General features: G+C 35.2%; 1 protein-coding gene across 3 annotated transcripts in view; it reads left to right on the top strand.

Annotated features, from left to right (window-relative positions):
• The first annotated feature begins 1556 nt into the window (after positions 1–1556).
• snrka (SNF related kinase a) overlaps positions 1557–17319 on the top strand; it is a 57957-nt gene continuing 42194 nt past the window's right edge. Inside the window, exons 1-2 of one of the 3 annotated variants that reach the window (XM_048151879.1) lie at positions 1557–1746; positions 10645–11362. In XM_048151879.1, the coding sequence (XP_048007836.1) occupies positions 10774–11362 (589 nt within the window). In that variant the 5' untranslated portion in view covers positions 1557–1746; positions 10645–10773. Of the gene's footprint in view, positions 1747–3668; positions 3888–9001; positions 9090–10644; positions 11363–17319 lie in introns of those variants that run through there. The other 2 variants (XM_048151878.1, XM_048151880.1) reach the window with 2 other exon arrangements.

The following is a 17319-nucleotide window of genomic DNA, read 5'->3' on the forward strand; positions in this document are numbered from 1 at the left end:
CGTGTTTTGAAAATGATTCATTTGTCTTTCAAAGATGATATCAGTGAGTTCTCGTTGATTCTAAGCGGTAACACAACGCCCTCTAGAGCCAATTTGAGGTATAACAACAATTCATTACAATACGTTCGTAGAAGATTGGAAAACTAATAAAATTTTATATTTTAATTATTAAAGTGATCAGTGCCTATGTGTATCATAATATGCAAATGGTTCTTTTTCATACCTTTAATTAGATTCTGAGGTAAACCGTTAATGCAGAGCTCTTTAAATACAGAAAGTACCACTAGTGACCAGTAGATGGCAGACGATAGCTTTAAAAAGCCATTTTGTGCTTTTAAGTTCCTTTCTTATTAAGCGGTATGTGAAAATAAATGCTGAATTTAATATTCCTATGAATTAAATATTCAGTGTTGAGGCGGTGTGTATATTGTAGCTACAATAAACCTTCTTTTCAAGAAACTAATGGTAATCTCTTGCTTTATTATTATTATTATTAACAGGAAAAAGTGTTACAGATGCGTCAAAATACAATAAATAACATCATAAATGTAACAAACAAATGTACACGAGAGGGGGCTTAATATAGATCTACATAAAGATATTTAAAAGTTTACAAATCTTTTTCTTGAAAGATATAAAACTTTTTTTGCAAGAAAACCTACATTAGTGAATGTGGAATTTTGCCATTAAAAATATAACTTTTTATATAAACCTGACTGCGCTTGTCTCTACAGTCCTCCATAAGACCAAATAATAAATCTTTCCATAACAACACAAATTGGTCATCAGTGTTCTTTGCAATAAAATCACAAATATTTTGCCAAAATGTTTCATTGCTCATACTCTGTGCATTCATGTGGAATTGACCTGCATCTCTCCAGTGAATGCAGCATTATAAAATCTTTGATAAGGGCCATTGCAAATCCATCTCTTGGGTCAAGAACCAGGCTATATGGCTGTTCTGCAACTGTAATCATTATCTAACTCTATCAAATGTGTCACATTGCAATGGCATGCTTATTCTATCATAGTATTATGTATTATTTATAACAATAATGATTCTATATGTATGCCTATTTACTACTTGAATGGATGTGTCCCTTATGCTGAAATAAGATCTTGCCTCAAATAGGCCTATAACACAATTTCATTTTGTGAAAGCAGTATGAGGAAGGTTCAGTGCATTATATAGGCCTAGAAATAAATATAAAAATGAAAAAGTAATTTATCCCTGGATACATTCGGCCGCAATGTTTTCATAATTCTCTGTTTAGAAAGCATGGGAAATTATTACGTGCAAAATAACTTTCAAATGGCCCATACAAAATAGCTTCGCTTTGAGAATAATATTTTTTTTTTTAAATGCAAAACATTCTTCACAATATAAACGCGTCCAGTGACGCACAAGAATGCGGTTGTTTTAATTTTAGAAGTACATTTATAACCTAGAAAAGACAACACGTTTCAAACGAATTACTATTTCCGCACCGTTAAATTTACAGATTGGTCAAATATGTCACGTGATATGAAAACGACCCTAATCTCTTATAAACAAGCCTAATCTTGTTGAAAAATGTAGCTAATGGAATTTAATGTATTTTACGATAAATAATGTGTTTACTTAATGTTCTTCCGTCGAGTTCGCGATGATTTAGGCATTTGATGTTTCAGCTTTTTTTTTTCTTTAATGAAAGCGAAAGAGTGATGCTGGTGAAGAAAGTCATAAGGGACTGGAGCAACATGACGGTGAGTAAATGATGACAGGATTTTCATCAGAAATTCTGGTCACACTTTATATTAGGTGGTATGAACTATGTACTAATATTAAATACTACCCATAAGACCATGTATTACTGTGTTACTGCATGCTATTCTGGAAAATTCCCACATTTATTGCTAATGAGTTTGAGGTATGCTTGGGTTTAAGAGTAAAGGTAGGGTTAAGTTAGGTTAGGGTTAAATTAGGTTAGGTTTTGGGGTAAAGGTTTGGGTTACAGGTAGGGATAAGTTAACAGTGTAACAACAAATGTTAAATGCAAGTATTTTAAATGTAATTACATGTATATTATAAAATGGTGAAGTACACACATAAAGTGTGACTGGAATTCTAATTAATCTTGTTACATCTAATATTTATTTTTAATGTGTGTGTTGGTTGCGTTGCATATTCGTGACTCTATACTTAAAAAAAAACATATAGAAACATATTTTGCATATGTCCAACCCACAACCCAAATATGCTTGACTATTATATAATATATATATTTAATATATAGGTATATTTTTTTCCTAATGAAAGAGTGTTCCGACATAACAGCTCACTTTCAGCAGTTCTTTTATCTGTGGTTCATAACATTTCTTATAGATTTCTGCTCGTTGTAAAACAGATACAGATAAATTAGCACAGTACCAGTACATTTATTTTATTGCATTAATGAGAGTGACTGCATGTGTGAGTTAGTCATACCGCCTCTCTATTAATTGTGAAGTATAGTTACTTCAAAAGTAGAAAAAATATATGCTATAACTTTTGAGTTTCTAAGCTACTTTAGTGATAAATCACAGGACAGCATTGACAGTGAGTTTCTGCGCTCCTCTCGTCGTCTCTGTGTGTTGACTCTGAGTTTGAGTTTGCTTCCGTGTTGCTTCCATGCCGCTGACTGGATGGGGCAGAGTCATGTGACTACACACCATCCACATCAAGGGGAAACTGTTAACAGGATTAAAAACCGAAATAACCGACATGGGAAAATTACATCGGTTAGTTCTGAATTTCGGTTTCGATTACTTTTCGATTAATCGTCCAGCCCAAGTATGTTCTGTTCTGAACTGCTCGTTGTCTGACTGGCTTGGAAAAGTCAGTGAAACGTATGAAATAAGTAATAATGGCACACAGCAAATAGTTTACTAGCATACAGTTAGCAATTTACTATTTGCATAGATGCAGACTGACCCAGCCATACAAGTGCTATGTAAACTAATAAAATCCTCCCCGGGCACATTAGCGGCAAACAAAGATGAGTACGTTTTTGACACCAGCTGACTTGCTTCAGCTTCACCCAACACAAGACAAATGTCTTCCACATTGTACGAACAAATGTTCCCACCATTTCCGCTAAGAAAGTAAGCATCCAAACTGCGATTTGTTTTTATTGCATCTAGTGTAGACGCACACAGTATCAACCAAATAATGGTAGTCGTCTGGATCAGGTACTTAAGGGAAACATTTAATGTTCTGTGTGAAAAGTTTGCGCCTCAAAGTCTTATTTAAAGGGCCCGGTTATTCCACATCATTGTGATTTTCAGTTTTTGTAAATGTCAGGACCAGGCATGCGCAGTAGCATTCTAACGCGTTTGTTATTGTTTACGTCCTTGAAATAGTCGCAATTTCAGTTCGCAGAAAGATTTTTTTTTTCTTTTACAGAAGCGTTGTTTAAAATTCTATTTTAACCTTCCTCAAGCAATACTCAGAATTAAACATGTTTACTGTACTTGTTATACCCCATTCTAACATCATTTGGAAGACTGAAGGCTCCATTATGATGAAGGAATTTGAAAACCGTATGTAGTCTCTTTACACAAGCGCTTAAGTTACGGCCACATAGCGCCCTCTGTTGATGGTATTTTTCAGTGCAGCCCGCCACAATGTGACTCATCCGATGTTTCCGTGCAGCTCAATGGTTTCAGGGCGGAGAGCGAGAAGCGCTGAGAGTCGCACTTCCACCAGCAGCCTTTACACACACTGATCAACACTAACCTCACACACACACATACACACACAGACTCGAGCTGGACTCACACTCAGCCGGGCTTCACCCGTCTTCGGATCTACAGCCGCCGGGGCATTTAGGAGTTTTAAGTGGTTTTAATGTTCGCCCGAGCGAGCGGTAAGTCAAAGCTTTGTGTGATAGTGCATTAGAATGCTAACACGGTTAGCCGGTTAGCATCTGTTTAAGGCACAATAAACGTGCGTTAAAGAAGATCCATTAATCTGGATGTGATTTGACAGCTGCATGCATGCTCTATGGGGGCACATGATGCTAGATCGGCCTTGTTCCAGTTTATCTGGTCATCACAGGCTGTATTAGAAGCGTGTAGCCAGTTAGCTATTATTTATATCCTCTTTCTCTCTATGGATGTATGGAGCTCATAAGGAGCTTATGGGCCAAATCAGGCCTGACATGCATGGGTATATCAGGTCTGCTTTCACATGATGTGTCCATGATCATCACCAGACATGGATGCTTTTCTCTCTTTGCACATGTGGTTTTGCTAGCATTGATGCTAGGAGAGTGTTTAATGATGATGGACTTTAACAAGTCTGTTTTTTTAATAAGCTTGGTTAATTGCATCTTATCATGAAGATGGATGCGGTTTTGCATGCTTCTGATGTGAGTGTGCATCTTAGTAACTGTGGTTTGATGCTCTCACTATTAAAGATTGTATATCCGTCCATTGTGATCACATTACTGATCCATTGCTGCTTGTCTGTTTTTATGGAGGTTTCTTTTCGTCTAATAGCTTTGTGAACACAAAAAGCTTTAATTTGCTGGGTTTCACAAAGCTTTGGGCAACAGTCTTCACTCAGAGTTGTAATTCTTCATCAGTCCTTCCATACTTGATTGCAGAGGCATGTAAGAGTTCAGAAGATCAGGTTCAGTGCTGTACTCTGATCAATGTGTCTCATGTCACACTGGAATGTGTAAGGTGTGGAACACGTTCCTTCAGCCTAGTGTACTGTAATCATGTTATGCAACTTGAAAGGCAAAACTGGGCCTGTAACTTCTGGCCATATGATTATGTGCTAATTTAGCAGGGTTGGCTTATACATTGTGGTTAGAATGTATTGTTAATATATAAGAAAATAACCATCTCTTGATGTAAAACTGAGCCCAAGAACATGACTTGGACCATAACCCTACAAAGCCTTCTGTATCATATTTGATACATGCAAGGCCTCTAAATTATTAACATGATCAGAACTCAATCAGAACCTGTTGTACTCAAACTACTACATGCTGTTTGTCATCTGATAGATAGTTCATACTTTTTTAGTAAGTAAAACACCTTTTAGTATAATTCTAAAAAATATTCAGGTTGTGGTACATATCTTTCTCCTGTGAAATCTGTGAAAGATTTTTTTTTAAAAGTAAATGTCAGAATAACTTTTATATTGGTATTAGATTTTTTTTAATAACATTTACTGAAGTAACTTAGATTTACTTCATAAAACATATATATTTTTTAGATTTAAAATGTATATATATTTTTAAATGTAAATATCAAATGTGGTACAGCAGGTTTTTGAGGAATGTTTATTTATATTTGCCCCCCTCCCCCCACAATAATAACTACAGAGCTTTGATCATAAAAGTATTTAATTATCATTAGTAATATTTTATATATATAAACAGTCTGCTATACAAGTTGCCTTTGAATAAAACTGAGCTGTTTTTCCCCCTCAAGTATGATCTCCATATTCTCAATATATCATACTATATGGGCCTTAAAACCATAAAACATAGATTTTGTTTAAAGTATGGGTAACAATACCCTCATGTCGATTCAATAAATATCACGATACTGAACTCCCGATACGATATTATTGCAATACTCCAAGACGTATGATAAACGGTTAACAAAAAAAATGTACTTTTGATTAAAATGCTAAATTTGGTATTGTATTGGGGGTGGAAATTAATAGGTTTGGACTTGTTGCTGGTAACCCAATGCACAGGTCAATGGTGACACCAGAATAAAAATATTCATGATTATGAAGCTGAAAATACAGAATTATTTTAGACGAGTATGCTTGCACTGACTTTATATATGTAAAATAATGTAGGCCACTTTTTACTGGTGACATAAGACATTTGGCATTATCAGGACCCACAAATATTCCCCTATTGCATTATTATTATATTCAACATTATATATAGTAGTTTAATGTAGTACTGACACTAAAACTCTGTAAACTGAAAGTAATTTTCATTTTGGGTGAACTATAAACAATGTTGTCACTGTCCATGATACATATTGTTGCATTTTTATATTGCGAATTTGTGATATATTGTTACACCCCTAGTTTAAAGGTTTAATAAACTCACATTTACAAAAAAAAAAAAAAAAAAAAAAAAAAAAAGATTATTCTTACTATTATTTTATATGTCAGGCTTTACAGGGTTAACTCTGATGATCTCACCTGTGTAATGAGAGAGACAATATTACTCAACAGTTACAGTATATTCCAGCTAACGAACAGTCATTCACTGACAGATTGTTGGCTGATATGCTTGTATATCAGGAATTCTCCAAAAAGGTGGAGCTGTTGGTGTGTAATTGCGAAAGGACTGTAAATGTATTCTGATTTTAGCGTTTTGCATTGGAACATTCAAGTAGGGGTTGACTGTTCTGCTAGGGTCATTTGAATCCATTAGGACTGCGTGGTAATTGGTAGCCATCCAGTATTCGGCATTACAACGGAATATGATTTATTTAAGCTTTGCTGTAGGCTGCTCAATAGGCAAGCTGAAATCTGAAATGCTATTTATGCTGATCTCCCACTTTGGTTGTGTACAAAAGGATTTGGAGCATCTGGGACGCCTTGTTTGGAAGAAGTCCAGATTTTATAAATGCATACTAATATTATCCTTAGAAATTCTCACCACTTCAATATGGGCTTTGGTGTCAATATCGGTGATAATCAGCTGTTTATGATGACAACATAATAATCAGTAGTGCAGGGTCCTGAACAATGATCCAGATCCTTGAACAATTGCTCCTCTTAAACCATAACAAGCTTTCTGTTTTATGAAAAGAGAAGGACATTTCTTTCAATTCAACAAAAGATGGTGTAGTGGCCTGTAGTGTTCATTGTTAATGAACCAAGCTATTATTTGTGTGCTATGAAAGCACTATGCAAAATTAATGAAACTGCAGGCTAATTAATGGTGTTTGCTAAGGCAAACATGCTGCTGCTTCTCATACTTAAGGTTAGGGATCTGAATGAATCTATAACTTTAGGAATTAAAGGTATAGTTCACCCAAAAAATGAAAACTATGTTATTTACTCACCCTGATGTTGTTGCAAAACTGTATGTCTTTCATTCTTCTATGGAACATAAAATACGATATTTTAAGAAATGTCTCAGGCCTAGTTTACACCTGGTTTTAAGATGCGTTTTGGTCATTCGGATCACAAAAAGACCTATGGGAAGCGTGCTAGCCAAACTGCTGCTCACCATGTTTTTCTGGCGTCTTCGGACGCTTTCATTGGTAAATTGCGCAAACTTATTTTGTTCATTAGATCGAAAGATCTGAAAAAGCCCATAGATTTCCTGCCCATAGACTCTCCCTTAGAATAAATAATCATATTAGCTTATCCTATTTAGTCATGAGATAAAAAATAATAACTGTCAAAACAGATCATAAAACTAAGTGCTTAGATCTATTTTATATTTAAAAATCTGTAAATATATATGTAAAAAGTCACTAACTGATTGAAAAGTTAAAAAGTAATGCATTAAAGGATTAGTTCATTTTAAAATGAAAATTACCCTAATATTTACTCACCCTCTCAAGCCATCCTAGGTGTATATGGCTTTCTTCTTTCTGATGAACACAATCGGAGTTATATTAATAAATATCCTGACGCATCCAAGCTTTATAATGGCAGTGAATGGGACTAACGAGTTTGAAGCTCAAGAAAGTGCGTGCATCCATCCATCCATCATAAACGTACTCCACATGGCTCCGGGAAGTTAATAAAGGCCTTCTAAAGCGAAGTGATGAGTTTGTGTAAGAAAAATATCCATATTTAACAAGTTATAAAGTAAAATATCTAGCTTCTGCCAGACTGCCTTCTGTATTCAACTTACAAAACAAGCATAACTGATGTCGCGTAACTGCAACAGGCGTTACACTTTCTTTGTAAGTATGGAGTACGTTTATGATGGATGGATGCACTTTCTTGAGCTTCAAACTTGTCGTTCACTACCATTTATAAAGTTTGGATGCGGATGGCTTAAGGTTGAGTAAATCTTGGGGTAATTTTCATTTTAAAGTGAACTGATGCTTTAAGGGAGTCGCACACCGGACATGAAGTGCAACACTGCGCCGCGCCATGTCTTTAAAATTCAAACACATTTTGTATGCACACCGGCAGCACCATTCGGCATATGTCCATGGCGGCCAGATTCGACTTAGGATGCTGTTCAAAATCCTGCCTCCCCACAGAGTGCCACAAACAAAGTTTTCTATCAAATTACATTATATTTGTCCCAAATCATCATAAATGTATACTGAATTCTTCTCGTGCTGCATTTATTTTTACATTCAGAAAGTCTAAACATAGGCTATATAGGAAAAATAATTAATAAAAATAGCCATTTCTAATATTTCATTTTTCGTCTGTTGCTATTTTTCCCCCATAACTAACCTGAGTGAAAAGTACATTTGCCTGTCGTGATTACATTCACTGTCATGTGCTGCCACCTACTGGAGGTACCAGGTCACAACACACTTTACGGTTATTTCAATAGTATGGAGTAGCATAGCGATAACGAAAAATATGACTAAAAACTCAGTGAAGTTGTGAAATACCCTGAATTATATGCCACGAACTTCAGAATCTTTAAATGCAATGTGACGTGGCGCTGTGCTTCTTGTCCGGTGTGCGACCGCCTTTACGCTTTACATAGAAAAAGTGGTAGTCTATTATTTGCATTTACACCCCAAGACTTAATACCCAGATTATTTGACACAGTATCAGATTTTGTTTTCCGTCCAGTGTAGAGCTGCACGATTCTGGATGAATTCAGAATCACAATTTTTTTAAACAAATAATAGATAACTAAACAAAATAACATGTAGGCTAATTTACTAAAGGTTCTGACAAAACTAAGTGCAATAATGTCATTTAATTTCATCGCTACCGTAGACATCGGTGTTTACATTTGAAATATAAACTACAACAGTACTTCTGTGATTATTTGAATTATTGTAACAGAAATAATGAAACCGTGTGTCTGAAAAGACTTTATGAAGCTGTTTCAGGTATTATATGTACTTTTATTGTGGCGATTACACAAGTAAGTAGTTCTTAGGTTCAGTAAAATCACTTGTTTTGGAGGGTTTTTTGGACCCTTGGTTAATTATGTTTCGAAATAAAAGTCTAGCCTACTTTATCCATTAATCTATTAATCCATTGCAAGGCTTAAAGACATTAATACATTTAGAATATGTAACTACGGCGCGCTCACTTCATTTGTCTGTTGCACGTTTTGCATATGAGCCGCAAGCACCTCAAAACTGCACACTCTAATGATGACCTTGCTTAATCGATCATCAATCGACATCATCGATTGTCGATTAATTGTTAGCATCTCTACATCATGTTTTGCATGGGCAATCACCATTCAGGGGTGCGTTTCCCAAAGCGAACTATGGTCGTAAGTTCCGTCGTTACCAATAGAGTTCAATGGGACTTACGACCATAGTTCACCAACGATGCTTTCGGGAAACGCACCCCAGATTTCTTTCAGAAAATGTAAAATATAGTACTAAATAATAATCTTGTTACTCTCATGCATGTGTTTTAGCCCATACTTCATCTCTTCCTGATGAGTGACATGATTTAGGAGATAAGGAGAATCTATAGGATGCTGTGAACATGTGAAAGTTGTGGCAGCTCTCAAGGCATTCAACTCCAGCACTGGCCTGAGGTTAATGCCACTAAAATTGAATCAGCCCTTTTAGGAGGCAGCCTCTTCTGGAGCACCAGCTTACTTGCCAGACTTGTGGCTTTTATTTTTTCACTAACGAGAGGAAATCAATACAAATCTATGATGGTCCATGTTGAAGGCCTGTGGCAGTGGAACCACTCTGTAGCTTGGCATGATGGGATTTCTCTGATTTTCAGTCAAATCTGCTGTTGGACTATATAAACATGTGAATCCTTTATTATTTGAAGCTAGAATAAAGAGTTAAAATTGATTTTTAAACTTAAAAGTTAATATCGTTTATTATGTGGTTCTTTGAAATGCTTGATTTTGATTGGATAAATTATATATTTGAACTTTATACAGTTTAACAAGCATGACTAGTAGACTGTACAATCCTTACACAACATATAATATATTTAATGTTGAATTTTATTTCATTATTAATAATTTATCTTTTTGATATGTATTAATGGTGCTGTACATTTAATTCTTGTAACTTTTATATCTTTTTTTGCCATGTTTTAAAGCACCTTAAGCAACTACCTTTAACAGTCTACATATAAAAAAGGTCTATATAAAACTAAAGACATTTTTAATAATAATAATTTGTTACATTTATATAAAAGTCCAAAAGTTTAAAGTTGTCTTTTTATATCCCCTTTCTTTATGTATATTCACCACAATATTTACAGATGGAAAAACAGTGGTAAAACCTTCATTAAATTGGCTACCCATGGGCTAACATTGGTTAATGTAATGACATTGAGAAAACCATTGGGCCTCATAGAGCTTTAAGGTCTTAAATGTAACATCAGCATGCAAGATTACAAGCATTATATAATGATAATTATTGCTGTTATCAATTTATGACTGATTGTGTACTTATGACTAATTTTTGTACTGGTATATCTCTGATTAACAGGAACCTGCCATCATGGTATTGCCGTTACCAGCCAGTGTGCTAAAGTGAGCTGGATTTTCCCTCCGGTTTAAGCCCCACCCCTCCCCCGGGGGCCACACCCCCCTCCATCCCACCGGAGGACCAGCAATCATGGCAGGAATCAAGCGTGGGTACGACGGAAAGATCGCTGGACTGTACGACCTAGACAAGACGCTCGGCCGTGGCCATTTCGCCGTGGTCAAACTAGCGCGTCATGTCTTCACCGGCGAAAAAGTGGCAGTCAAGGTTATTGACAAGACCAAGCTTGACACGGTTGCAACTGGTCACCTCTTCCAGGAGGTCCGCTGTATGAAACTTGTCCAGCACCCCAACATCGTTCGGCTCTATGAGGTCATCGACACACAGACTAAGCTCTACCTGATCTTGGAGCTCGGCGATGGTGGTGACATGTTCGATTACATCATGAAGCACGAGGAAGGATTGAACGAGGAGCTGGCAAAGAAATATTTCGCCCAGATCGTGCACGCCATCTCGTACTGTCACCGGTTGCATGTGGTTCACCGCGACCTGAAGCCTGAGAATGTGGTGTTCTTTGAGAAACAAGGCCTGGTCAAGCTCACCGACTTTGGCTTCAGTAATAAGTTTCAGCCAGGAAAGAAGCTGACCACCAGCTGTGGCTCGCTGGCTTATTCTGCCCCTGAGATCCTGCTGGGAGATGAGTATGATGCACCTGCTGTGGGTAAGTTCCTGTGTAACTCTGGAGTGTAAATTACTGAGCTGAGTTACTATCCAAAGTACAAAACAAAGATTCGGTTTGCCTTGGGCATTTATTCAAGCAGTTTATTTCCTCATTATTATTTTAGTGTCTCTGTTTTAGCAATACACTGATTTTTATAATGTGTAAAGATGTTGTTTGGCACAATAGTTTTTGAATAGTTGAGAACTTTCTTTACCCCATAATAAAATTAATTGTAATCAGGCTTATTATTGTTAAATAAAACCAAAACTTATTTTATTTTAGCTAGTTGCCATTTTTCGTTTAAGTTAAAGTACGCTATAAACCTGAATAAGTTGGCAAAACTCAAAATAATTGAGGCAATCAGTTACAAGATTTTTTATTTTTTTTTTTAAGTTAAAAAATTAGAAGTTTAAGCAAGCAGAACTGGAAGTTTGTTATTCTGTACTCATAAATTTTAATTGTTCTTAAATTGAAGTATTCGAATAAAGTAATACATAAATTTAACTTAAGATCGTCATGTAATCTCAAAGTAAACATTTTTAGCTAGCTATAACAAGCTAATTCAGAAAATGCCAACTTGCTAATTTGCTAACATTGTTAGCAATAGCATAGTATAACACTTGCTGAATGAGTACAGCACTATAACACATTTAACATACCTGCTCTCAAACCAGGCCACATGCACCACTTGTCACCATGATAGTAACTCTCCAAAAACCAATATTAACAGAAACTCTTCTAAATTAACATAACAAAACATTAATCACTGCTAAATCTCCCACTTAACATTAATCTTGCGCAAGAAACAATATATAATACTTAATTTTAGCATTTACTTTCCCTTTTGAGTGCCATGGGCAAAGCATGCTGGGAAATAGAAATCCCAGCCTAGTTTCAGTTAAACTTAAGTTAGTCTAAATTAAAAGAATTAAGTTCATAAAACTCAAAACAATGAAATGGTTAATTTACTTAAAATATGTCAGTTCTTTGAACTCCAAGGAAAAAAAGTGCTGAATACTCATAAAAGTTAATTTGACTGAACAAATTAGTTTAATTTAAGTTTGTCCTACTCAAACGAATTAGTTATTTTGAGCGTTAGGGTTTACACTATACTAAAATGAACCAAAACATAATAAAAACTAGGGCTGCACGATTAATTGTATTTTAATTGTGATAAAGATTTCTGCTTCTCACGATTAATTAAAAATAACCGTTGTGGTATTTGCTCACTATTTATACTGAAAATCCTTTTTTTTTTTTTGATATTTGTGATATCTCGCATTCGTAACAAGTGTCCATGCTTGGGGTTGCCAGATGTCAAGAGAATAAATCCCCCAAACAGAGCTTGTCTCTTAAAAGGATACATTTCTGCCCGGTGTTTTACTTAATCTTTGCAATCTGGAAACCATGCGCACGCACTCTCTACACTGCAGAAAAAGCACTGATGATCTGAAAACACGACAAGCATTTGAGTTTTGCAATCTCTATTGTGATATTCTGCTCAAATGAAAGTGTCATATATCCAGTCTGTGCTCTGTCACAAGCTGCTTGTGCTGTGTGAGACTAAATCTGCCATCATACCTTCAGTGATGAACTGTAATAAATCCAAACATAGATCTCCACCATATGAAACAAAAATGTGTCGCTTAGAGTATATATTGTAAAGACAAATTATGAAGGGCTCACCAAAATCATGCATATTGATTTACCGTTTGATAAAGCTGGTTAAATTAAGTTTATGTGCCACCTACAGGCCTATTAGGTGAAGTGTAGGCTGTAAGGTAAAGAACATGCAAAATCGCATTTATTACGTTACCCCATTTGATAATTATGCTATATATATATATATATATATATATATATATATATATATATATATATATATATATATATATATATATATATATATATATATATATATATATATATATATATATATATATATATATATGAGCACTGTGAAAAAGCGCAGGCTGTCACATGATTTTCATTAAGCACCACCTTCTGTCAGAGAGTAAATTTGCTTTTTCAATAAGGCTGTCCGCTGTATGTGAAATTTGGACCAAATTTTTATGCCGAACATTTGTGTTGGTGTGAGGCTTGTACAATTAGCAGAGCTGATTTTCCAGCAATGGTTCCTGACCTCTAAGCAGACAAATGGCATGTAGATAGTGTTGAGTGTTTCTAACATGCATACATTTGCAACATATTCTATTGATTTTATTATGTGTCGCTGTAAGGCATCTACGTACTGCTGTCAAAAACACGGCTTAACCTCTTTATCAGAAAACATGTCAGAACAACCCAACTATGTCAGAATAGTTCACCCAAAAATGAAAATGTGATGTTTATCTGCTTACCCCCAGGGCATCCAAGATGTAGGTGACTTTGTTTCTTCAGTAGAACACAAATGATGATTTTAAACTCCAACCGTTGCCGTCTGTCAGTCAAATAATGCGAGTGAATGGTAACACAATTTATAAGAGTCAATAAACATGCACAGACAAATCCAAATTAAACCCTGCGGCTCGTGACGACACATTGATGTCCTAAGACACGAAACGATCGGTTTGTGTGAGAAAATGAACAGTATTTATATAATTTTTTACCTCTAATACGCCACTACGTCTATATACCATTCACTCGCATTATTTGACTGACAGACGGCAGCGGTTCGAGTTAAAAATCATCATTTGTGTTCTACTGAAGAAACAAAGTCACCTACATCTTGGATGCCCTGGGGGTAAGCAGATAAACATCAAATTTTCACTTTTGGGTGAACAATCCCTTTAACCCTAGATACTACAAACGTGGCTCTTCTTGTCAGTTATGACGGGAAATTGTCATTCGAGCTTCAAGTTCTGGATTATTAGACCATGGATTCCTGAAGTGCGTCGGCGGAATGCTTTCATTATTGCCGTGTTGGCTTCTTGAGATAATGAACATGAGCATGCAAGTTGATGCAGGTTGAGATCTAACCTTTCCAAGGGTAAGAGGTGGTAGAGGTGTAAGGCACGTCGGGGCATGCAAAACTCTAATCCTTACACTGGCCAATACAGGGAGGAAAAGGAGAATGTCCTTTCTAAATACACAAAAGTATCTCCTGCCTTTTTTGCACTTGATATGAAATATTAAAATCACATAGTGCCTTATTTAATGTATTACTGCAGCCATGATCGTTAGAAACTGTGCAACAATTTTGGCAACACTTTACAATGTTTAATTTGTTAACATTAGTTAACATGAACTAATAATGAACAATACTTCTACAGCATATATTAATCTGTTAATTTCAACATTTAGTAATGCATTATTAAAATCAAAAGTTGTATTTGTTAACATTAGTTAATGCACTGTGAACTAACATGAACAAACTATGAACTGCTGTGTTTTTATTAACTTTTTATGTTATCAAATGTATTGATCATGGTTAGTTCATGTTAGTTTATACATTAATTTAACAAAATAAAATACTACAAGTTAAAAAAAAAAAAAAAAAACAGCACTGATCAGTACCATATCCGTCATTTGGCAGCTATTAGAAATTTTTTTTTTTAACTGACCCTATATATTTAATTGCATGCTCATTTCTCCGATTTTTAAATTTAGAATATCTTTAACATTCACTTGAATCTCTTTAATTTTCAAAAACATTTTTTTAAAGTAATAAATTAATACATTTGTACTAATAAAAAATGCTACATTAAATGTAGCAAATTTCAAAATGAATATCCATTTTTAGTACTTTAACTTTATTTTTAGTGTCCCTGTTATAGTGGAATTATACATTTAAGTACTGAGTGATATTAATTAACTACATGTACTTACTATACGGTTAGGATTAGAGTTTGGTTTAGGGTTGCTTACATGTAATTATGCATAATTTATAGTTGACACTGTAAAATAAACTTTTAATGTATTTTGTGCCTAATTTCACTTGTAGCAATCAAAACAAGTTTTTAATGTTTTATTTTAATTTATTTGGACAAAATGTCAAGTTGTAGGCCATTTGAAGATGTTTAGTGGTTATCTGTCATAACAACAAAACAAATATATAAGTATCAACTTGTCTGTATACACTGCGTTCCAAATTATTATGCAATTGACATATCAGTAAGATTTCAGTACAAAAAACATTCAGATTTTAGTTTTTCTAAGAAAAAGTTTGTTTGTTTATTTATCCATGTCTTTTTAGATAACTGGTATCAGTCTCAGACAAAATAATTTGCCAGATCTATGAAAACCCTACTTAGAGGTTGTTCCACATTATTAAGCAAGTCACAGTTCTCATGCAATATGAGGAGGAAGAAAGATCTTTCTGAAGATGAAAAGCATGAAATGGTGCAATGTTGTGCAAAAGGCATGAAAACAACTAATATTGTGTGAAACTGAATGGAGATTATCGAATTATCATAAGATTTGTGAGTGATTTAGAGCACAGTTGAACTCGGTCAGATAAAGGCTTATTAATGAAAGTTCCTATCAAAAAAATTAATTGTATTAAAAGGGCAGCTATAAAAAAAGCCAGTGTTGAGCAGCAAACAAGTATTTGAAGCTGCTGGTATCTCTGAAGTCTTGAGAACCTCACCATGCAGGCTGGCAGTTGTGTGTAAAGATGCATTTTAGACACCACTAACCAAACCTCACAAAGAGAAACATTTACAGTGGGTGTAGAAATACATTTTCAAACAGTTTTATTGCTGCTGTTTTTTTTTTTTTTTGCAGCATGGGATAGTGCATAGTGCATTGTACAATAGTGCATTGTACTATGCACTATCCTCCTTTTTATACCATAGCTGAAAATGGCCAGTTATGAACTCCACATATCTTGCAAAAGTCATTTTAATACCCTCCATCTCACTTCCCAGTATTCCAGCCCAAATCATCACCCACCAGCTCCCTGCTAACGTCACAGTCTTGTTGGAAGGTTGTGGCCATTCACCAACCATCCAGAAATCCATCCATTTAGACCATCCATTGTAGTACGGCATTAGTCAGTGAATAAAACTATTTAAAAATTAGTCTTCATGTATTTCTAAACCCACAGTAAATGTTTCTCTTTGTGAGGTTTGGTTTAGGGTGGATGAAATGCATCTTTACGCACAACTGCCAGCCAGCATGGAGAGCTTCTTGAGACTCCAGAGGCACCAGCAGCTTCAAATACCTGTTTGCTGCTCAACACTGGCTTTTCTATAGCTGCCCTTTTAATACAATTCATTTTTTTTTGACAGGAACTTTCCTCAATAAGCCTTTATCTGACCGAGTTCTGCTGTGCTCTAAATCACTCACAAATCTTATGATAATTCGATAATCTCCATTCAGTTTCACACAGTATTAGTTGTTTTCATGCCTTTTGCACAACATTGCACCATTTCATGCTTTTCATCTTCAGAAAGATCTTTCTTTCTCCCCATATTGCATGAGAACTGTGACTTGCTTAATAATGTGGAACAACCTCTAAGAAGGGTTTCCATAGACCTGGCAAATTATTTTGTCTGAGATTGATACCAGTTATCTAAAAAGACATGGATAAATAAACGAACAAACATTTTCTTAGAAAAACTAAAATCTGAATGTTTATTGTACAGAAATCTTACTAATTTGTCTCTTGCATAATAATTTGGAACGCAGTGTAGAGCACAATTGTAAAATCTCTAATAATAAACCTAATAAAAGAGGTGTGTTTTCAAGCTTTAATTTAAATATGTATGTTGCAGTGTTATTCCAGTGCAGATAGCTCTTGGTTAAGCTCTGTACACATTTGTACAGTAACTGACACAACACTGCAATCATAGAGACATCATCTTTGGTTAATTGTATTTCCAGCCCTTATACAGGTAGGTGGGGGGACAGTTAATCCGCTCTTTGTTTGAGCTGAGCTTCCCTGCCGGAGTCCTGATTAAACACACTTTATTGACACTGTCAGTGTGATCAAATAGACATTGTGCTCTGATGCC

This window comes from Megalobrama amblycephala, linkage group LG13 (assembly GCF_018812025.1).
Source record: "Megalobrama amblycephala isolate DHTTF-2021 linkage group LG13, ASM1881202v1, whole genome shotgun sequence".
NCBI lineage: Eukaryota > Metazoa > Chordata > Actinopteri > Cypriniformes > Xenocyprididae > Megalobrama > Megalobrama amblycephala.